Source organism: Zeus faber (assembly GCF_960531495.2).
Source record: "Zeus faber genome assembly, chromosome: 4".
Lineage (NCBI taxonomy): Eukaryota > Metazoa > Chordata > Actinopteri > Zeiformes > Zeidae > Zeus > Zeus faber.
The window spans coordinates 21711047-21732839 of record NC_137191.1 but is presented as its reverse complement, the minus strand read 5'-3'; the positions used below and the strand labels follow the sequence as shown (position 1 = coordinate 21732839).

The following is a 21793-nucleotide window of genomic DNA, read 5'->3' as shown; positions in this document are numbered from 1 at the left end:
TTCAAAGATGATTCCTGCAGGCAGATGTCAGTACACGCCGTCGCTTCAGCCAAGACAATCCAGGATGCTAATGAAATATTTCTCCATCCGCGTCCCGGCGGACCCCTTCTCCGCAGCTTCCCAGACACACTAAGATGGCCCCAGAGTTTGCGATTTAGGAGGCTGTCAAGAAGAGGCTGCTGCAGCGAGCGTCCTCGGGATATGCGTCGCAAAAAAACAAAGGCCCTCGTTGACACCGTGCGTTCCCGTTCCTCGGAGCCCCCTGAATTCGACCCCCATTACACCTGCTATTACGTGAAATGATGGCATCATAGCGTGCCTTCGGCGCGGCTCCCCCGTGAGCTCATCTCCCAGATTAAAAGCAACCTGGTGGAAATGGTCTCGGTCGGAGTTACCTCGGAGCCGGCCCATTTCTACCGATCTTCCTGCCACTACCCCCACTGAGAGGCGTGGCAACGCGGATGAGAAGGAAACCAGTCGGTAATTCCGATGATCTTGAGCCCCAACGTGCAGAATCAGACAGACGTACGGCAAACGCAGAGAACTCATTTCACCTGCCACCATTTCAAGCGTGTGTGTTGTGGTGTGTGTGCCGTGTGACAAATAGAGACTCGTCTTAAAGGGTTCTGTTGCCTGACACTGGGCCCAGCAGGGCCCAGTGTCAGGTCAGGGCCAGAAGTTCGCTTTTGGAGGGTCCTAAAAGCTGGAACTTTGTAAACGCGGTTCTTAAACCCCATGATACAACTGTGATCACAAACAATGAACTGTGTAAGGGATAAAGTACGGAAGCAGGTCGTTATCATACGCTAACCCCGGACAGGGTGACCAGGAGGTTATTAAGCGATGTATTTGCGAATACATTGAGACGCAATGTTAATATTTATTATATAATTAGAATATATGTCCTATAGAATTACATTTGTAAGCAATGGTCTTCAGATGAATGACACATTAGTATCAATAAGATTCAATATAGTTTTTTTCATGTTTTATTTTCATGTTGCCAGTATAAAGAGACACAGCTATCTGCTTTCATAACCACTTTAGGGATTCCCGTGATCAATGCAATGACTGACATCACTAAAATGTCACATCTGTCATATTGTCTGATCCACAATAATATACACTGCTGACAAACTAATATAACGCAATCTCCCAGAGGAAAATATAAAATAGCATTTTGACAGAGACCGTATTGATTATGTATATTGATAACCTCCAAAAAGGGCCACAGAATATTTACGTGAAATAAATAGTAAATAATATCATTTATAAAGGGAGGAAATAAAAACGTTTGGTTGACAGATATCTTGTTTTAAAGAATGAACAAGCATATTGAACCAAGACATAATAGAAAAAAAATAAGTTATGACAAGTTGAGATTTGAATGAAGAAAAGAAAGAAAGTGGGAAAGCATATTTAGGTGAAAAATGTCTGAAAAGTGAAAAAATAATTAATTGAATCAAAATAAATTCTTAGATTTTTTTGGAACGAATGCTCTAGCTTCTAGAAATATTTTTTTAATTGTTTCTTTTATTTCGCCACCAGTTTTCTACAGCGGCAATATGGCCACAGGATGGTGCTGTACTATCAATAGTGAACCCACCCTCTAACAGCTTATCAGCTAAAGACTGAAGGGCGATAGGACTTCATAAAAACATATAAATGTTCAAATGTTCGGATAAGTTCAAAACAGAGGCACAGAGAGAAAACCTCCATCAATAACCAATTAAATAAACTCTAATTTTGTGTGTTATCTGAAAGTATGCATATTTAGAATACTTTATATGCATTCACAATTAATGTAATAAAGTCATGTTGTTGCTGTTGTTGAAACCACAACCACAAGTTGTATCTAGTGTGTTCAAAAAAATACACATGAAAAAATGTATTAAAAATATATTGTGATGTATTGTTGGATACTTTTGAAAAACCAAAAGAACACACTTTTAAGTTTACTCAGCTACAGCTTCAGTTAGGTTAATGTTTCAATGTACTAATTATAAGTGTACGTAGAATATTAATGACTAGATGCTGTACTTTAAATTAGAACATGAAGCAATATGAGTCAATCAATATGAGTCAATAAGAAGTACCAAAAGATACACAGAAGTATACTCACAAAAAAGTGCAAAAAGGTCAAAACAAATACTATAACTATACTTGAAGTATTGTGATACTGAAGTTTGAAGGTAGTGTCTCCTTACAGACCTGATAGTACCCGTGGAGTCCACATGAACTGTGTTATCAAGCAAACGAAAAAACAACTCAATTAATAGTTTTTTACTACGGACATTGTACAACACTCGGGTGTTAAGTCCTTTCTGCAAGTGAGTGCGTGTGTGTGTGTGTGTGTGTGTGTGTGTGTGTGTGTGTGTGTGTGTGTGTGTGCAGACATGCTCTGACATGGCAGGACTCGCTTCCTTTCTTGTAGCACACACACACACACAATGCTCTGTTGTTCCAACGACTGTCACTTCATGGACAGGTGTGAATGACCCCTGACCCCTGACCCCAAAGCAAACACACGCACACACACTCAGCAACACACACACACACATCTACGAAAAAGTACTCTGAAGTCTCTCTTTGGGAGAAAACGAGCAGTGATTTTTGGCGGACATATTGCCATAACAACACAATAACGACTAAAAATAAATATACAACACAATGTGAGTCAAAACAAGTTTTATAAATATTTTTTTAGGTTAGGGAGGTTGTTTCTGTTAAAAAATTCAACAACAGCTAAAATGTTGGATGTTTATTCACATTCAAGCATATGATGTTATTTAACATTTAAACATAAAATCATATCCATACATTGTGTAAACACCAAATCGAGAGGGAGGAAAGTGTGCTTTAACTGTGCTCAATTATTTGCACCCCACATTTATACAAGGAAAACACAATATCAATGCAAATAAAACTGAGGATCAAGAAATAAGACTACACATACTTCTGTATGTTTTATTGATAAACACTATACATACAGTACGTCTTTAAATCTATAGCACTGCCACTGTGAACAAAACGTTTTTAAATAATAAAAACATAACCTTGTAATCGAATAATCGAATAATCCTTTTTGCAAGTAAACACAGTTTAGTCAATTGCATGCATGACAATGATACCAAAAATTATGTGTCTATTTGGAGATTGTCAAAACTCAAACTACAAGAAAACTACACAACTATACTATAAAACAGAAAAGCATTGGACATAATGCATAAAGTACCTTAATAGAGGGGAAAATTCAATAATTTGTTTCATATGATCATTAAAGGTGATCTAAGTTGTGATGATTTCCGTGCAGAAGTCATTTTTGTGCTTATACATGCATGTATGTGTGTGAGTGTGTGTGTGTGTGCATGTGTGTGTGTGCGTGTGTGTGTGTGGTGCTTTAAAATGCTTCACAAACCTGAGGATTTTGAGGATGTGTGATATAGAAGATGTGTATCTTGTTCACGACTACTGTATTTGCATGCAACTAATGAACACTGGTCCCTCCGTAACCTTTTTGAAATATTTGAATTGTTTATTTTAACTTAACTCGTGAACATACATGAACAGCACCTTAAATCACAATTAAGAACATCATGTATAAATGGAACATTTTTGTGTGCAAGCAAAAAACAAGCGATCAAAGGTGTTTAACAACAAACAAAGAGAAGCAGAATATCAAAATAAGTGCTAATAATGGAGAGAAATGTCAAGAGAGAAATTTAAAAACTTTTGTTTTCTCCAAAAACCTGGAGAAATTTGACGAATCCCAAGGAGAAGTAGCCATCGCTGCGTTGCTCTATCTATCTTGTTTACAAAGTCAAGGTAGAAGAAAGTCCATATCCATATCATCTGAAATCCATTTCAGAGTTCTGACTTTCAGAGTTGGTCGTTATTTGTGTCAATATTAAAACAATATGTCAATATTCTCGTTAACCCATGAAAGTTCATCAACCGTCCTCCTCCGCCAGTCTTGGGAGTCTTTCTGATTTCATCCAATCACATCCCCGCAGTGATCACTCTTCCTTTTTCTCCCGCCAAATCACCTTCCTCCTTCCACCGTGCCGACCTTTGACTTCCGTCCCAGCACTTTGCGGATCCAGGCAGTGAAGGCGGAAACCTTGGTGTAGACGCCGGGCGCCTGCTGCATCCGGCATGCGTGGCCCCAGGACGTGACGCCGTGCAGCACCCAGCCGCCGCCCGAGCGCTCGCACACCAGCGGCCCGCCGCTGTCACCGCGGCAACTGTCGACGGGCCGCTCCTGTTGGCTGCTGCCGGCGCACAGCATGCGGCTGGCGGCAAAGGCGCCATGGTAACGCTGTTGGCAGTGGCGACGGGGCAGCAATGAGATGGGAGCCTGCTGCAGGGTTCTGGAGTAGGAACGACCTGGTGATGGAGAGGGGGTAAGGGGGGGGTGGGGAAAGAGTGATGTTGTGATGTTGGGAAGGAGAGAGGAGGGTACATGGGAAGTTGAGAATGAGAGATGGGGTCGTGGGATGATGGGAAAGAGAGGTTGGTAGGATATTGGGAGAGAAAGAGAGTAAGAGAGGTTGTGAGAGAGAGAGAGAGAGAGAGAGAGAGATTAACAATACACTCAAAAGATCGACGGTCTATGCAAGATCTTTTGCATGCTCATAACATCACCATTCACACACCGCCGAGTGACATGGTGGCACAGTGCATTGCACTGTTGCCTCACAGCAAGAGGGTCCTGGGTTTGATTCCCGCCTGTGGTGCTGTTGGCACCGTGCTCCCACTAAAAACATGCACAACAAACATCATCGAACCAGCGATGGACATTGAAGTTGGTCCCTGGGTGCTCTATTGTAAGTTGCCTGCCCCTGGAGGAAGGACAAGCTTTGATGGGATAAATGCAGAAGAGACATTTCACAGTGTGTTGGCTGTAGCTGCACATAATGTGTGTGTGAGAATAAAAGACAAGCTTGTCCAGTTTTAAAACATTTGCCATTTGATAGCAATATAGAATAAGTGACTCACATTTGTGACTTTTGTCATTAACTGTGATGTCGTGTATTTTACTATGGCTGGCCCTTGAGGGGATTAAATAAAGGTTTTGGAATTTAATTGTATCTTTTTCACCCCTCATAGTTTAGTTTATTCAGGAAGGAATAATCACATTTATATTCCAATGACAACCATCTGCTCCACCCCCTCACTCTCTATGGCCACATCGGGTTCATGGCCAAACCACAGTACGTTCGGGTGAAATGTAAAGAATGTCATATGTTTATGAGTATATGTGTGTACGTGGGTGTGTTTTGCCGAAAGACAGTTGGTTAAAGTATCTGCTGGAGACAGCTGGACAGTCCAGACACCTCAACTACACATTGCAAGTTCTCAATAGACTTTCTGTTCTCTCCAAACCAAAATAAAACCCTCAACCCAAACCATAAAACCCCAACGTTTTTTAGTGGGGTTTTTTTTCTGTGGCCATTTCCTTTCGATCTACCTCCACAAACGTATTCGGACAACTCAACCATCGGTGAGAATTTCTGCAATTTCTTTGATTTCCAAATGGTTTGAGTTATTCTCCCTGGGTTGGATTCGACATAAAACCTGACAGAGCAATATACGGCACACAGGCCAGAGAAGCCCAAATGTCACCTTGCAAACAGCTGCTTCTCCCTGCCGCCATGTCATTTCCGTTACTTTTACCTTTTCTTCGAAAGAAACACACATGGCAACGGAACGGTCGCGCTAGGTCTTTGTGACAAAAGCCATTGGAGCGATTGGAGCTCATGGCGAACTGCGTCTATATTCTCGGAGGGGCGACAGAGATCAGAAACTCCATTGTACTGTGTGAAAAAAAGGATGCTTATCAATCAGTACAGCCTGTATACATTTTTCATGAGTAACCTTCCTGTGCAGGCCCTCACGAGAGACTGTTTGAAAGTTTCTGCGGTCGGCGACATCGCCATTAAATTTGAAAGATCATTCACAGATGTGTGTGTGTGCGTGTGTGCGCGCGCGTGTGCGTGCGTGCGTGTAAAAAAAACACAGGTCTGGTCCAACTGACTTCACGGATCGGCGGTGAACAGCCCGTCGCTCCCCTTATCCTGCTTGAGTTTACAAAAAAAAAGTTAAACGCCTTTTTTCGGGGAGTAGTTAGGGGGTTAAGTGTCTTGCTCAAGGACACATCAGCACGCTACCAGGAGGGGCCGGGGATCGACCCGGCAATCTTCCGATCGCTAGAAGACCCGCGCTGCCTCCTGAGCCACTGCCCCCTTACATAAACACATCGCTCTTTGAGAGTAGAGAGTTATAACTGCAGCGCTCGGCATCCACTGGCAGGCTGCTTCAGAGTGTTCAACACAAGCAAGGTCTGACAACAATGGTTGCCCAGTTGCCCCCCGGGCAACCAGATTTGGGCCATTGTCAATCATTCAGTGCAGTCTGGCTTCCCTGTTGTCAACCACAGAGCAAAATACCTCTGTATGTTTACAAGCTTCGGTCAAGAAAAGGGTTAGATGATTTCGCAACCATTTTGTCAGACCTGGCAGTCAACAGCCGATGCCTGGTTGGAAACTTGGCAGCCACTTCTCAAAGTTAGTATCAGACCTTGACAAGTGTCGCATTTAGGGCGGACGTAGTGACAAGCCTCATCTTCAACTGTCCCAGAAACGAGAAATAGCTGCGAGCTGTGGCTGCTTCGGCTGTGACCCAGTTTATCCAAGTGTTAATGATTTTGACGGGCATTATTTTCATGCATATGACAGATCTGGCGTGTCAAATTGAGTTTCCTGACTGAAGTTGTATTGCATTATCACACACTCCCTCACCTGTGTCTCCCCAGCCGGTGATGTGACAGTTGTTGGCCTGTTTGAGGACCCTCTCCTTCTTCAATGGCAGACATGCAGGGAGGACGTGGCGGCTGAAGGGAACGCATTCCCCGGGCCTCTGGCCCATGGCCCCTGGAGCCAGACGGACCAGGGCCAGGTCGTAGTCATTGCTCTGGGAATGGTAGTTGGGGTGGAAGGCGATGCGGTCCACGCCGTACTCCACCTCCTGCTCCTCAGGAACCAGGGAGTGGTAGTCGCCCAGTCGGATCTTGTACTGCTTGGTGCTGTTTCCATACCTGGAGGTTTGAGATAGAAGGCGTGAGGGAGGCTAGGACAGACGGGTGTGTGCGTATGTTTGTACTGTATGTATTTGTGTGTGTTTGTGTCTATGAGAGCATTTCTGCAACGCAAATAGCGTCTCAGTGCGCCGGTGCAATTTGAACGTATTTAAATAGGTATATGTATGCATACATTTCTATGCAAATGAGCCTTGTTTATAGCCACACACAGTTAGTGTGAAATTATTACAGTCTACAGAGAGCTTGTGGTAACTGCACAGACAAAAAATAAATAAAGGCAGTGGTGCCTGCGCCATCAGATACCTGTCACTGTGAGGGGGGGTTAGAGTTATGGGTAGGGCTAGGGGTTGGGGTTAGGGTTAGGGTTAGACCTAACCGAAAAGCGAAAAATAGGGTTTAGGTTAAAAAAATACCTAAGTTCTCCTTTAAAGAGCATGGCAAATCATGGTATCACGGTGGTGGTGGTGGCAGGGGGGCAGCTTAAGTCACGAGTCTGGTCTACTAACCGTTCTGCTTCTAATCTTAAATACCTTCAGTGTGACATCTTTAGCCAAACACAGTCATGGTGATCAGTCTGGAGTTTGGCACATCCACAAATGACACATTTCACTGTATCGTGTCATCAGGTATCACATCAAAAAATGTAAAAATGAATACATTACAACGGCAAAGAGGACAAATGAGCAAATGAGCAAGATGATTTGTTTGTATATTTAGCAATTGCCCTTCATCTGGTCGTGAAAGCTGCCAAATAATTTGAAATGCCATTGATGGCGAGAAAGTGACAGCGATATAAACAGAGAGAGAGAGAGAGAGAGAACGAGAGTAGCCAAGCCATCGTGTAGTGTTACAACCACCAAGACGTTTCCGGAAAGAGATCCTGAACTGAAAACGTACTGTTTTTCTGGCACCGGCAAACCAGGAACATACACACCAACACACCATCGCTGATAGACACACACACACACACACACACACACACACACACACACACACACACACACACACACACACACACACACACACACATGCACAAAAACACAAATACACACATGCAAGCCAGCACTGATGACAATTAGTGTTGATACAGTAAAGGCAAAGTAAAGCACACTTGACCATGTACAGAAGCGTTTGAATATCCAGGGTGATTTTCACAGATTGTGTTACCGCGCAACCGCCATGCGTCAATGTCTCTTTGGAGGAACCCATTACAGGGGTTTCTGGGTAAACGTGCATCTATAAAATGTAAATGAGGCTTTGGCTCAATAACGTTATATATATATATATATATATATATATATATATATATATATATATTGGTTTTTTTTCATTATTATAATTTTCATAATTTTTTTCTTTATATGTTATTTTGTTAATTTTTTGAATTTGAATTTGTTTTTATTTATTTTAAAATATTTTTATTTTCATTTTATCATATAATTAATAAATCAAGGTGAAAATTGAAAGTCCAGAAAAGTTTACAAACATGCAAAATAAATTGTTAGCGGTTCAACAAATGTCAACTTTATTTTTTTTTGTTGGTGGAATGATTTTTTTTTTTTTCAGAGAGAGCTCACCGACATATATACCTTAGAGAACATTTAACAGCATCTCGGAATGTATCTGCAATCCCATGCATTAGTAAATGCTTATATTACCAGATGCAACATTTTGGATTTCCAGTAGCTAGCGAGGATGGAGTAGTTTGAGGAAAGACCTTTATAATCCTGCTGCAAACCTCAAACTTTGTTCAAATACCTTTTGACCCTTTTGGTCATTTTCAATTTGGTGAACTCAACACATGTGCACTAGGGATGGGCATAATAAGTTGACTAATCGATTAGTCGACTCGGGCAGTGACGTCAACTACTGTATTGATTTTTTATTTCTTACGCGACTTTTCCGGATTCTAAGAGTAGGACCTTTCCGTAGCACGTTTCCGCTCATTACAACATGGCGCATCTAGCACAGGCATTGCGTTATAACGGCAGTGGACAGCCAGGTGGCTGGAGCAGAGAGACAGAAACTACCTCGAAGTTAACGTAGAGCAAAGTGCTTGTAAATGAGATAATGATGGCGGAGAGACGGAGCGAAGTGTGGCATCATTTTACCCAAGCTGACTGCAAAGAAGAGTGCACGTTGTGTGGGATGACTACGACTATTAGTCGACTAATCAACTGAAATTCTTGTTGGTCGTCGACCACAAAAAAAAAAAAAAAGAAAAAAGAAAATGCCCGTCCCTAATGTCCACCTTCACGACACAGAGCTTCACAGTGACCTGGAATCCTAAACAGGTTTAAAGTTCTGACCCGGGATCAGGTTCTGTGGCTCCTACTTCGAGGTAATGTGAGAGGAGGTGAAGGCTGGACGGTTTACCATCGCAAGCTGAGTGTGTGTGTGTGTGTGTTTGTGTGTGTGTGTGTGTGTCTGCGTGCGTGCGTGCGCAGATTCTGAATTTTGTATTTGACGAAGCGGCGGCACTTGTGCCTTCGCAAATGGAATTAACGACTATGAAATACGACAAAATGAAGTGTCATGAAATGAAGTACAACCTTTGATCAAATCTTTGTCAAGGCAATCAGGAAATCATTTTATGGCATGTTTCCCACTAAATGGTTTCGAATTTGTTTGTTTGTTTGTTTGTTTGTTTGTTTGTTTGTTTGTTCGTACACCCGAAAATAGAGATGACATTCAAAGTCAAATCATGTGAGCTATCATCAAGAATGTGGCGTGTTATGTTGTGATATGCTGTGTTTAATGGCCTCCTAATGCAAAGTGGCTTCAATGTTGGTCTAAAATTGTATATATATTCGTCATGCTTCTCCTGATTTACCGTCTGACATTCAGAAACGTTGTCGTGCTGTTTAAGTCGAAATAATCACAACTAATCTTGTTTTTAACAGGTTTTTCTAGATCTCCCTAATAACCCTATATACCTGTGTGTGTGTGTGTGTGTGTGCGTGCGCGCGCGCGTGGGTGCGTGCGTGCGTGCGTGTGAACCTATTTCTGGTTCTCTGCTTGAAAGGTGACACTGCACACTCGGAAGTCCCTGACTCGCACACGTTTGCAGATGACAATCGACCTTTCGAGCCGGCATCAGCAGAGCGAGCAGCGGGAGTTTGAAAGGATTTATTCCAAGCACCATGTGGATCCGATTACCAACCGTGTCTCACATGGCAACTGCTTTGTTTTCAATTTAAAGGTTAGTCATGTATATCAACTATATCAACAAGGAATACCTAGTTGAAGGGAGAGATTTTAACTTGGCACAAAAGAGTCATTTTTAGGAAGGGCTCTCAATCATTTGAAAAGGTAAATAAAACAGCAAGTGGATTTTGCATTACAGCAACACCAGCGAGATTAGGATGTTTGTATGAGAAAGTGAAATAGGCTGTGGGAAGTAAAACACATCTGTTATTAGAATATCTGGATAGAAATGAACATAGAATATTAATAAAATAATAGAAATGTATATAGGTGGATATAAATGAATAGGAACAAATATGAATGGATATAAATGTAAATAAATAAATAGAAACAAATATAAATGGATATAAAAGGATCAACATGGATAGAAACAAATATAAATAAATAGGAACAAATATAAATGGATATACATGGAAATAAGTAAAAATATGAAACACATATAAATGAATAGAAATCAAAAAGGGATAGAAATGGATATCAATCATTTGTAGGCACAATATGTACTTCTGTTTACTTTTTTTTTTTTACATCTTTTTTTGACTTTTTGACACTTGACTGTTCTGTCAACTCTCCAGCTGCAACACCTGAATTCACAGTGTTATCTCATCTCATCTCATTCATCTCCTCTCATTTCATCTCATTTCATCTCATTTTATCTAATTTTATCTAATTTCATATAATTTCATAAAATTGTATCTAATCTCATCTATCTACTACATAGAGTATTGTTTGCATGTGTGAGAATGGTTAATTTTTTTATATGGGAAAAGGAAAGCAGTTTGTTTTGTAGGTAAAATAAATAAATGGTAAGTTGATCCATACGTTGGCTCTGACAGCGTTCTGCTCCTTCCTTGGAACAAACACTGAGCCTTGGAATGCTCCAAAATACGTATCGCGCTCCAAAAACACGGATGAGGCTCAGGCTGGATTGTGGCCCGGGGCGAGGATTGTCCCAAAATGTGGACCACATGTTCGCTACTGCCCACAAGCCCTCTGTGATCTCTCCCTCCCTCCATCCCTTCTTGACTCACTTTATCAGCTCCGTTTTTGGAGGAAAAATAAACCCACAGTGGTGGAGAGGAAATGAACGACTGAGAGTGTTTGCCAATACTGGGTTCAGAGGAAGTCCAGACAGACAGAACTGAGGAAGAGTGGAACATGGAAATTGAAGGTAAGTGGAGAAGATGGTGGTGGTGCTGTTCGGTTCTCCTTAAAAGTGTGAAATAATAAAAAAAAAAAAAAAAATAATAATAATAATAATAATAATAATAATAATACTAATAATAATAATAATAATAATTCATAGATAGATAATAGATAATAAATTATTATTATTCCTTTAGCACCTATGAAATGCAGCTAAGAAATACATTTATAAAATATATATAATAAATATTGTATTTCATTATCAAATGTATATGCAATTTATTGAAATAAATAAATAAAACGTTTTTATTCTATTATACAGTATATATATATATATATATATATATATATATATATATATATATATATATATATATATATATAGAGCAGCCGAGAGGAAATGGCACAAATCCAAAACAACTGAGGATCTTGCTAGCTACCAGACACTGCTGTCCTCCTTCTCCTCCAGCATCACTGCTGCCAAGAAGGCCTTCTTCAACGATAGGATCAACGGTGCCACAGACACACGTAAGTTATTCGCCACCTTCAAGTCTCTGCTTTACCCTCCACCACCTCCCCCAGCTACTAACCTCACTGCCGACTGCCTTGCCTCCTTTTTTACTAACAAAGTGGCAGCCATCAGCAGCCAATTCACTAAACAACTTACTCACAACCTGTCTTCTCCAGCCCTAGGCTCATCGTTCCCTGGTTTCACCCCCCTCGCTGAAAGTGAGGTATCTAAACTACTAACATGTAGCCGTCCCACTACCTGTCCGCTAGATCCGATCCCATCCAACCTCCTTCAAGCCATATCACCGACTATCACCCCGGCAATCACACATGTGATTAATTCTTCCCTAACTTCCGGCACTTTCCCTTCCGCTTTCAAAGCGGCTCGGGTCGCACCACTGCTCAAAAAACCCTCACTCGATCCCAATCAAGTAGAAAACTATCGACCGGTCTCTCTCCTCCCATTCCTTTCCAAAACCATAGAGAGGGCGGTCTCTAGACAGGTTACAGAGTACCTGTCAAGAAACAACCTTCTTGATACACTTCAATCTGGCTTCAAAAGTGGTCACTCCACCGAAACAGCCCTGTTGTCTGTGACAGAGGCCTTAAAAACTGCTAGAGCTGCTGCCAAATCCTCGGTTCTCATTCTGCTAGACTTATCAGCTGCTTTTGACACTGTCAATCATTGCATACTCCTGTCCATACTCTCAAGCATGGGCATAACGGGCAGTGCACTTTCCTGGTTCGAATCTTACCTTACTGGGCGCTCGTTCAGTGTGACATGGCGAGGCCAGCTGTCTGTGCCTCACAACCTCACCACAGGGGTGCCACAAGGCTCGGTGCTAGGACCCCTCCTCTTTGCCATATACACCACCTCACTGGGCCCGATCATCCGCTCACATGGCTTTTCATATCACTGCTATGCGGATGATACTCAACTCTATCTGTCCTTCCCGCCAGACGACCCTACTGTCTCGACGCGGATCTCGGATTGTCTCGCTGACATATCCACATGGATGAAGGATTATCATCTTCAACTAAATCTGGCGAAAACGGAACTGCTGGTCTTCCCGGCCAAACAAGGTATTTATCACAACATTGATATTAAAATCGACTCTCTATCTCTTGTTCCTACCAAGGCTGCAAGGAATCTTGGTGTCATTATTGATGACCAACTGACATTCTCGGACCATGTTGCCGCAGTCTCCCGGTCCTGCCGCTTCGCACTACTCAACATCCGAAAAGTCAGGCCGTACCTGACCCAATATGCCACTCAACTGCTGGTACAAACGTTGGTGATGTCCCGTCTCGACTACTGCAACGCCCTCTTAACAGGCTTGCCGGCCTGTGCGGTGAAGCCACTTCAGATGATACAGAATGCGGCGGCGCGACTGGTGTTCAACCAGCCAAAGAGGGCACATGTCACTCCGCTGCTCATCGAGCTCCACTGGTTACCTGTAGCCGCTCGCATCAAGTTCAAGTCTCTTATGCTGGCCTACAGAGTGATTGCTGGGAATGCTCCCACCTACTTAAATGCTCTTGTAAGAGCACATGTTGCCCCCCGGATGCTGCGCTCGTCAAATGAGCGTTGCCTGGCTCTGCCGGCCGTACAGCCACGGCAATCCAGGCTATTCTCATTTGTAGTTCCACGTTGGTGGAACGAGCTGCCAAAAATGACCAGAGCGGGGACCTCCCTCTCTGTCTTTAAGAAGCACCTGAAGACCCAGCTCTTCAGTGAGTACCTCCTGTCCTAATCTACAATTACTTTGCACCACCTAGCAGTATTTATTGTTACACCAATGTTGTTGTTACACTAATCTCTGTCGCAATGTAGCTGAATGTTATTCTCCCTTGTAAGTCGCTTTGGATAAAAGCGTCTGCTAAATGACTAAATGTAAATGTAAATGTAAATGTAATATATATATATATTATAAAAATATTTTAAACATTTTATGAGCCATTTTTTAAACATAACCATTGGCTGTAAATTATATTTTCTAAGAAGTATTTTTATAAGCAACAAAAAAAACTTCTGTCTCTCTTTCTTTCTTTGTGTTTTTTTTTTTAATATCAATCTCCACTTTCTTTCCTATGGTTTACACAAGATGATGGATGTGATGCTGCCGGCGCCAGTAGGGAACCCCCCACCACACACACACACACACACACACACACACACACACACACACACACACACACACACACACACACACCAAAGCACTGATCTGCTCCTGGCATCACGCACATAACCTGGCTTAGGTCAGAATAGTACGTGTGTCTGTGTGTGTGTGCATGAGTCTGGGTTCACACAGATGGATTTATTTGGAGATCATAATTCTGGCCTCGCGCAAAAAAATGTAGTTTTATGGCTGAGCTTAAAGTGCCTCTGAAGTCCTGTAAGAGGAAGACAGACAGAACCACACGTGCACACACACACACACACACACACTGGACACACACACACTGGACACACACACACACACACACACACACACACGCAACACAAACACATTTCTATTATTTACAGTTTCAAGGGGTGAAAACATAATACAAGGTGGGAAATCCAAAACGGTACAATTTGAGAGACAGATGTTCAAAAAAACGTGTGAGCGTTCATTTCATTTCAGTGCGTGTGCGTGTGTGTGTGTGTGTGTGTGTGTGTGTGTGTGTTACCGCTTGAAGCAGTGTGCGGATGTGAGCACCCAGCAGGTGTCAATGAGTGTTGCGCCGCACACCAGTCGCCCGTCGCCCCGGGAGCCTCGGAGACGCACTGCCGCCTGCCACGGCCAGCCCCCCCTGCAGGACGAGACAGGAACAACACGCTAAATCAATATATATACAGTACATGTACTGTGCACACACACACATACACAAAATTTATACATTTTGGAAAATAAATATTAGCAAATAAGTTGAAAAGGTATTGTGCACTGTTAAATTAACATGACATCAAATGTTATAACAGCAATAAAATAATTTGAATAATAATAATAATCAAAATAAAATGTATAATTAAATAAAATAAAAAAAAATAAAAAATAAAAACAAAAGCACAAAAAATAAAAAGCTGTAGTTGTATCTGTGGGATTTTGGGATCAGTTCACAATTTTGCAAAGTCGAAACACATGGAACACACAACGCACACGCACATTTTTCAGATACACACATATACATTACACAAGACACATGTTACCGTGAGTTGCTATGTGTTGGCAAAGCACGTGTGTTCAACTTTCATAAAAATCATGCTATAGATCAGTGGTTCCCAACCTGGGGTGCTAGACTCCTTCCATGACTCATTAAAGTCATATATTAGTTCAAAAAACCCTTGTTTAGTTGAAATATAAATTGTAATCTTGGACTATATGTTGTAATGTATTGTATGCCCTAAAAACCTTTCTGCATGAAAATAGAGAAAAATACATGAAAAAAACATTAAACAGCCATAAATACAATAATTTAAGGAAGTAAAGTTCTATGAATTTGGCAATGCTGGGATGCTCATTTTGTGGGCAATCTAACCTGGTTCACTTCATCCCTCTGGCATAGGTTTTATGTAACCCCCAGCTCCTTATTACCCCCCCCCCCCCCTCCCCAGCTCCTTATTTACCCCCCCAGCTCCTTATTTACCCACCCAGCTCCTGATTTAACACCCCCCCACCAACTCCTTATCCACCCCTTGGCTCCATATCCATCCCCCCCCCCCGACTCCTTATCCGCCCCCCAGCTCCTTATCCACCCCCCTGGCTCCTTATTTACCCCCCCAGACCCTCACCTCAGGGAGTTCTCCCCGCCGATGATCCGGCGCTGGCGAACGTGCACAAGCCGCAGACCACAAACCGGATCGCTGGGATCTGATGGAGAGGGGAATTAACCATACGCTTAGAAGTGTGTGTGTGTGCGTGGGTGCGTGTGTGTGCGTCATGGGAAGTTTCTTGTGCGACTGGCGATGATGACCAGACCATATTTATGGGGCGGCTCTTATTAGGTTATTAGACTGATTGAAATAATAAATGAGAGCTCACTTTCATAAAGCACGTGCGTGTGTATTTATTTAACATCCTAAAACCAGCTAACTGCTTTAACAGAGGATCCACTGCGCCGCAAACAGACAAAACACACTCCTACCGGTAGAATTGGCAGGCCTACGTAAGGGACAGATATAGTCATCATGATGGGAGAGTGCGACTGTGTGAGCGTGCACGAGTTTGAAAAGGAGCTTTCACGTAGGACGCGGTGCGCACTGCGCTCAGTGAAGGCCAATGGAGCTTGCACCAGGTCCAATGTGAAGGGCCCTTAAAGGAGCAACAGACAACTTACTTGCTTGAACTTATCATTACCCGGTAAATGCTGCTTGCACAGTGTGATGGTCACAGAATAGTGACACCATCGGCGTTTCGATTGGTTCCCGATGAGCCTTCATTTCACCATGCATTCAGACGGCGTCTCAGGAAGTGCGTCAACCGATACGCAACCATTAGCTGACTGTGGAGCAATCTACTCCACGTAGTGAATATAAAAATGACTCATTGAAATAGGTTGGGAAATGAAAATATAGTTGTAGTGCTTTTGATCCAGAAAAACTGCAGCTCTCCCGTGTACTTGTGTTGGTTTACAGGCCAGTGTTCAGGCCCGCTCCTGCTGCGTCTATGTATATACTGTATGTCAATGTATATATTCTATTCTAGTCCGTGATTGCGCAATCAAAAGAGATCCAATTTAACTTCAGTTGTGACCATTTTGAATTACCCCTTCAGTGAACACGCTTCCTTCTCTGATTTCCAAAGTGGTGTTGATCATTTCCACGGAGCGCTCTGGGCGATCGTAAAGCGATGCCGGTTGTCTTTGCGACCGCGGCACAAAAGTTGTCTATTGCCCCTTTAAGAGAGAAAGCTGGTGGAGTGCGACATCTGCCCAGCTGTGAGACAGGGCGAGGCTGTAACACACACACACGCACGCGCACACTTATACGCACACACACGCACGCACGCACACACAAACACACACACACACACACACACACACACACACACACACACACACACACACACACACACGCACATACATGTACGCTCACACACACACACACACACACAAACGCACACTCATATACGCTCACACACACACACACACACGCACGTACACCCACACACATAAACGCTTACACACACACACACACACACACACACACACACACACACACACACACACACACCCACTCCACTTTACCATCTGGACACATCTGGCCGAGCCTCTCCTTGTTCGCTCATTTGGTTCCCATTAGTTCTTGAGTGTGTAATAAACACTCGATGTGTTTGTTATACACGTCCAAACACACACATACACACACGCTTGGTGACAAATAAGCTCATTTTTTTCTTCGTTACCAAGTAAGTTTTTCCCGTACACATCAAGACGCGTAGAGAATATGCAGGGAAATAATACTTGAAGGCACACACCCATTTAGGTGAAACACTGTAAAAATATTGTTACACAGCGATGTGTCAGCAGTGTTTCATGATAGAATTTGCAAAGTCAGACCGCTGTGGCATCATGTTAGCTTTGCCTGAAATGTGGAGTGAGATTTTGCACTGGACGCAGATTGTGGATTTGTCCACAATCACCAAACCACTGCAGCGGGAGTGGAGAGTATAATTCAGGGATAATCTTAAAAAAAATAACGAAGCTTTGTTTTTCACGTGAGATACTGTAATTCTTTCTCAGATTTTTCCGATTTTAAGGCATTCTCATCTCTGCTTTTAGACCAAAATGCAGGGTTTTCTTCAAGGACATTTCCACAAAAAGTCAATGGGGTGACTAGTCTTGATAAGGATATTATATTACAGGGTATCTAAACTCTGGGCTTGGTGATTTCAAGGTATTGCACAAGTTGAAAATATGATATAATGACTTGAGTGAAGACTTGCATGAAGCCATAGCCAATCAGCGTCAAACCTGCTGTTTAAAGCCAATTTCGAGTTATGGTCTGAGGGTTTTCTGTTTTGTGCCGAACATCTTTATCTAATCTACAAAGAACTGTTTCCGGTGGCTGCAGCACTCAAAAACACTCCAAACATTAGTTTCTTTGGATTAAAAAGTACCGTTACACTGACTTGGGCCTAAACGGAATCCTAAATGCAAGAATCCAACGATATCAATGACCGAGCCAATCCATTATCACGACTAACCTTTGACCTCCGAGGAGCCGCGCTGCGATTGGACGTAGTCGCAGATGACACCGGCGTCCTCGCTGTGGCGGCAGTTGTGCGTGCCGGGCGTCTGCTTGATGCAGTCGGCCAACGAGCGTTCCTCGCCGTTGCACTTGACGTTGTCCACGTGGATCGGGCCTGAGCCCTCCCCGAAATACGCCATCACGCGGGCCTTAGCCGCGCCGCTGCCAAAGCACAAGAAGGTCACTGGATGGTGTATCGCTTTGTCACGGACTTTTTCCATCTCCACGTTGAGTACCGTTTTTGAATCTCCACCGAACAGTAAACGTCGCGTCGTCTGCGTACGATGGTATTGTTTCAGTGGCAACCCGTCAGATTGTGTTGGGCGGAGGAGGTCCCAGAATTCCTACCTCGCCGCACCGCCTCACTCAATCCACAGCAACTGCCTTTCACCTCTTGCTCACCTCTCGCCCGAGCTTCGCATTCTTGCCGGGAAAGGCGGCGGACCCCAACCACCAACATCCAGCCAGCCAGCACGTAGAGGAGCACATGCGTCGCGCAGATGCATCGAGCGGCTGTTTCTTATAAAGTACCAGCGAAATATATATGGGATAGGTGTTTAAATAGGGGATTTTAATCAACAAGACAATCTTCCGGATGGCCACTTTCATGACATCAGAACTAATCCTTTGACAATGAAAAAGCAGATCATACCCATTTCAACCCTACATATAGTATCTAGTAAAAAACGCCAAATAATATGACCTCTAGGGATGAATGCCATAGCGATGTCTGTGTACATGATTGTATCTGAGTGTGTGTGTGTGTGTGTATGTGTGGGTGTGTGTGAGTGCACGAGCACAGGCTGATGATATACAAGGGGGAAGTGTTATGGTTGGACATTCCCTGGCCGTGACACAGCACGTCAAAGCCGCCTCTAATCTGATAACAACGGTATCTGTGACATACTGTCATACCCTCACCTCTGACTTTCATTAGCGACCCGCCACCACAGTGTGTGTGTGTGTGTGTGTGTGTGTGTGTGTGTGTGTGTGTGTGTGTGGAAGAGAGGGAGAGGGCGGGAGAGGGAGAGGGGGAGGGAGAGAGGGAGGGAGAGGGGGAGGCTGTTACTATGAATTTAATGAGACAGGACGGACAACAGACTGAGAGGATCTCATATTGCCTCCCTGGGGTGAGGTGGGTGGCTGCTCTGTAGTGTCCGCTGACTCCTCGGGGGAAAACCTTTTCCTTTTATGAAGACGTCTGGAGTTCCCAACACGGGAGACAGAGAACTTTGCCTATCAGGCCCAGTTGCAGGTTCTGACTTTTAAACGGTCAAGAATCATATTCTGTTTCCACATAATTTGCAACAATATATAATGCCAAAAGGCTTAAAAGGTACTTGAGGATGTATTTGTTTGTTTGAAAAAAATGTACATTCTACTTTTTACTTTTTTTTTTTCCAAAATGAATGAGTATTGCTATCTTGGCGTGTCAATTTCTTTCATTCCATATAGTTTTTAGTATATATATATATATACACAGGTACTCCTCACTTAATGACCGAGTTCCATTCAGGACCAGGTCGTTAAGCGAGGACCCGTGTTATTTCACGGTAAGGGGGCGTGGCGATTGGGAACGCTAGTTCAGTGAATACTGACAGACGGCGGGAACGAGAATGAGACTGAGAACGGTGACGAGATGAGATTCCTGATGCTGGGACGCAGCGCGCACGGCGCGGTAATGGACGCAGCGTACAATACCAACTGGTCGTAAGTCCCAACCGTCATTGAACAGGTCGGTCGTTAAGTGAGGAGTACCTGTATATACATATATATATATATATAGGTATAAATTTCATCTTTATATATCGTTCTATCTATCTACCCATCTTTCAGTCTGATAAACTGCAGCCAAAGGGCCCATGCGAGCATCCAAGTCAACTCTTAAACAAGTTGTCTGCATGTAAAGTACTTTGTCATGTGTGTGTGTCTAGATATGCAGCTACCCGCTGCTCTTTCTGTCTTCATATGCAGCTGTACAGGATGAGTTCAATGCATATTTGATCAACCCTCGGGGGTCTTCCATTATTACATGCAGGGTGCAAAAGATTCACCGCACCCTTGTCTGTCACACTGAGCACACTAACACAGCTCTACATGCCTCCAACATGCTTATTATTACTCTCGGGGCTTAATATCTGCACCACATGTGGCTTTCATCTGCCGGGCGTTTCGTCAAGGGACGGACAGGGACGGATGAGAGACAAGAGTGTTAGAAAGAAGAGGATTGGGGGAAGATGGAAACGTTATGTGCATTATGGGAGAGAGAGCTGAAGACCAGCCCATTATCATTGTTTTTTGGGAATTATGTCCCTCCGGTGCCGCAAAGGAAATACTGTATATAAGGGACGGAGTGTAAAAATGAGGTCGTTTAGTTCAACTTCAGACCTCTGTTGATGAGCCATAGCTGGCTGTGATCAAACTGTTTATCTTGGCCCTAAGAAACCAAAAGCCATGAGAAGTGAAGGGCCATTGAAGAAAAACATGTACATTTTGAAAATACTGATTATAACTATTGTAAATTATTGATAACAAGCCAAAAGAAAATCACATTGGTGGCTGCAAAGCACAAAATAATATGCCTATCGTCAAATGTGCACTATAAGCTTTATGGCTCCCTGTTAAGGCCCCTGACGGGACTACACAGGTTTGTAAAAATGACATTGTTCAGTTTATGTTCACAATGGGTGAAAAATAACTACATTTATACTGTGAGGTGATTACATCCTGTTTTTTAAACAATTTTGTGAGAAACACCCATGAGTACACACATTTATTGTTTTTTTTTTTTATTGTTATTATGCTGCAGTGCGTCATGTATTGGTATTTCCACTGCTGCGAGATTCAATTAAGTGGTGATGAGGTGTCGACTTGAAACAGAGGGAGGAATGGCTGGTGGAAAGGGGAGAGAGGGATGACGAACGAAAGAGAGTGCAAGGGGGTAAATGGGCGCCGATGGATCTTTTTAGACACACTAGTCGATCAGCAGTGACTTGGAGTTAACATAAAATATAGATGGATCACATTGTGTGCCATTTCAACAACACACTTTTTTACCATTACAGCGTCTGATATGGAGGTAGGTAGGTAGGTAGGTAGGTAGGTGGGTGGGTAGGTAGGTAGGTAGGTAGGTAGGTAGGTAGGTAGGTAGGTAGGTGGGTGGGTAGGTAGGTAGGTAGGTAGGTGGGTAGGTAGGTAGGTAGGTAGGTAGGTAGGTAGGTAGGTAGGTAGGTAGGTAGGTAGATGGGTGGGTGGGTAGGTAGGTAGGTAGGTAGGTAGGTAGGTAGGTAGGTAGGTGGGTGGGTGGGTAGGTGGGTAGGTGGGTAGGTAGGTGGGTAGGTAGGTAGGTGGGTAGGTGGGTGGGTAGGTAGGTGGGTAGGTAGGTAGGTAGGTAAGTAGGTGCAGGTAGATAGGTATGTAGCAAGAGACCCTAAGAGGGGCAAGTGCTCAAAGTATAAAAAAAAGGGCACAAGGAACAAGATTTAAAAATGCCATTTCCAAAATAACCAATATATCATAACCAGAGCCAATCCTGTTATATATATATATATATATATATATATATATATATGTATGTATATATATGAACATCATCATTA

The 21793-nt window shown here is 43.1% G+C and overlaps 2 protein-coding genes and 1 long non-coding RNA gene across 3 annotated transcripts in view; 2 read left to right on the top strand and 1 right to left on the bottom strand.

Annotated features, from left to right (window-relative positions):
* Positions 1-444, top strand: part of ndst3 (N-deacetylase/N-sulfotransferase (heparan glucosaminyl) 3) — a gene marked incomplete at its 3' end in the record, with an annotated part of 79159 nt that extends 78715 nt beyond the window's left edge. Inside the window, exon 16 of the mRNA XM_079999484.1 lies at positions 355-444. Within this exon, the coding sequence (XP_079855610.1) occupies positions 355-444 (90 nt within the window). The remainder of the gene's footprint in view (positions 1-354) is intronic.
* Positions 445-4042: 3598 nt separating this feature from the next.
* prss12 (serine protease 12) overlaps positions 4043-21793 on the bottom strand; it is a gene marked incomplete at both ends in the record, with an annotated part of 41610 nt that continues 23859 nt past the window's right edge. Inside the window, 5 exons of the mRNA XM_079999483.1 lie at positions 4043-4386; positions 6801-7096; positions 14636-14758; positions 15738-15816; positions 18151-18356. Coding sequence (XP_079855609.1) covers positions 4043-4386; positions 6801-7096; positions 14636-14758; positions 15738-15816; positions 18151-18356 — 1048 coding nt within the window. The remainder of the gene's footprint in view (positions 4387-6800; positions 7097-14635; positions 14759-15737; positions 15817-18150; positions 18357-21793) is intronic.
* LOC307228701 lies at positions 10197-11978 on the top strand. The gene is made up of 3 exons (XR_013844089.1): positions 10197-10301; positions 11346-11477; positions 11922-11978. It is a non-coding gene; the product is annotated as an uncharacterized lncRNA (long non-coding RNA).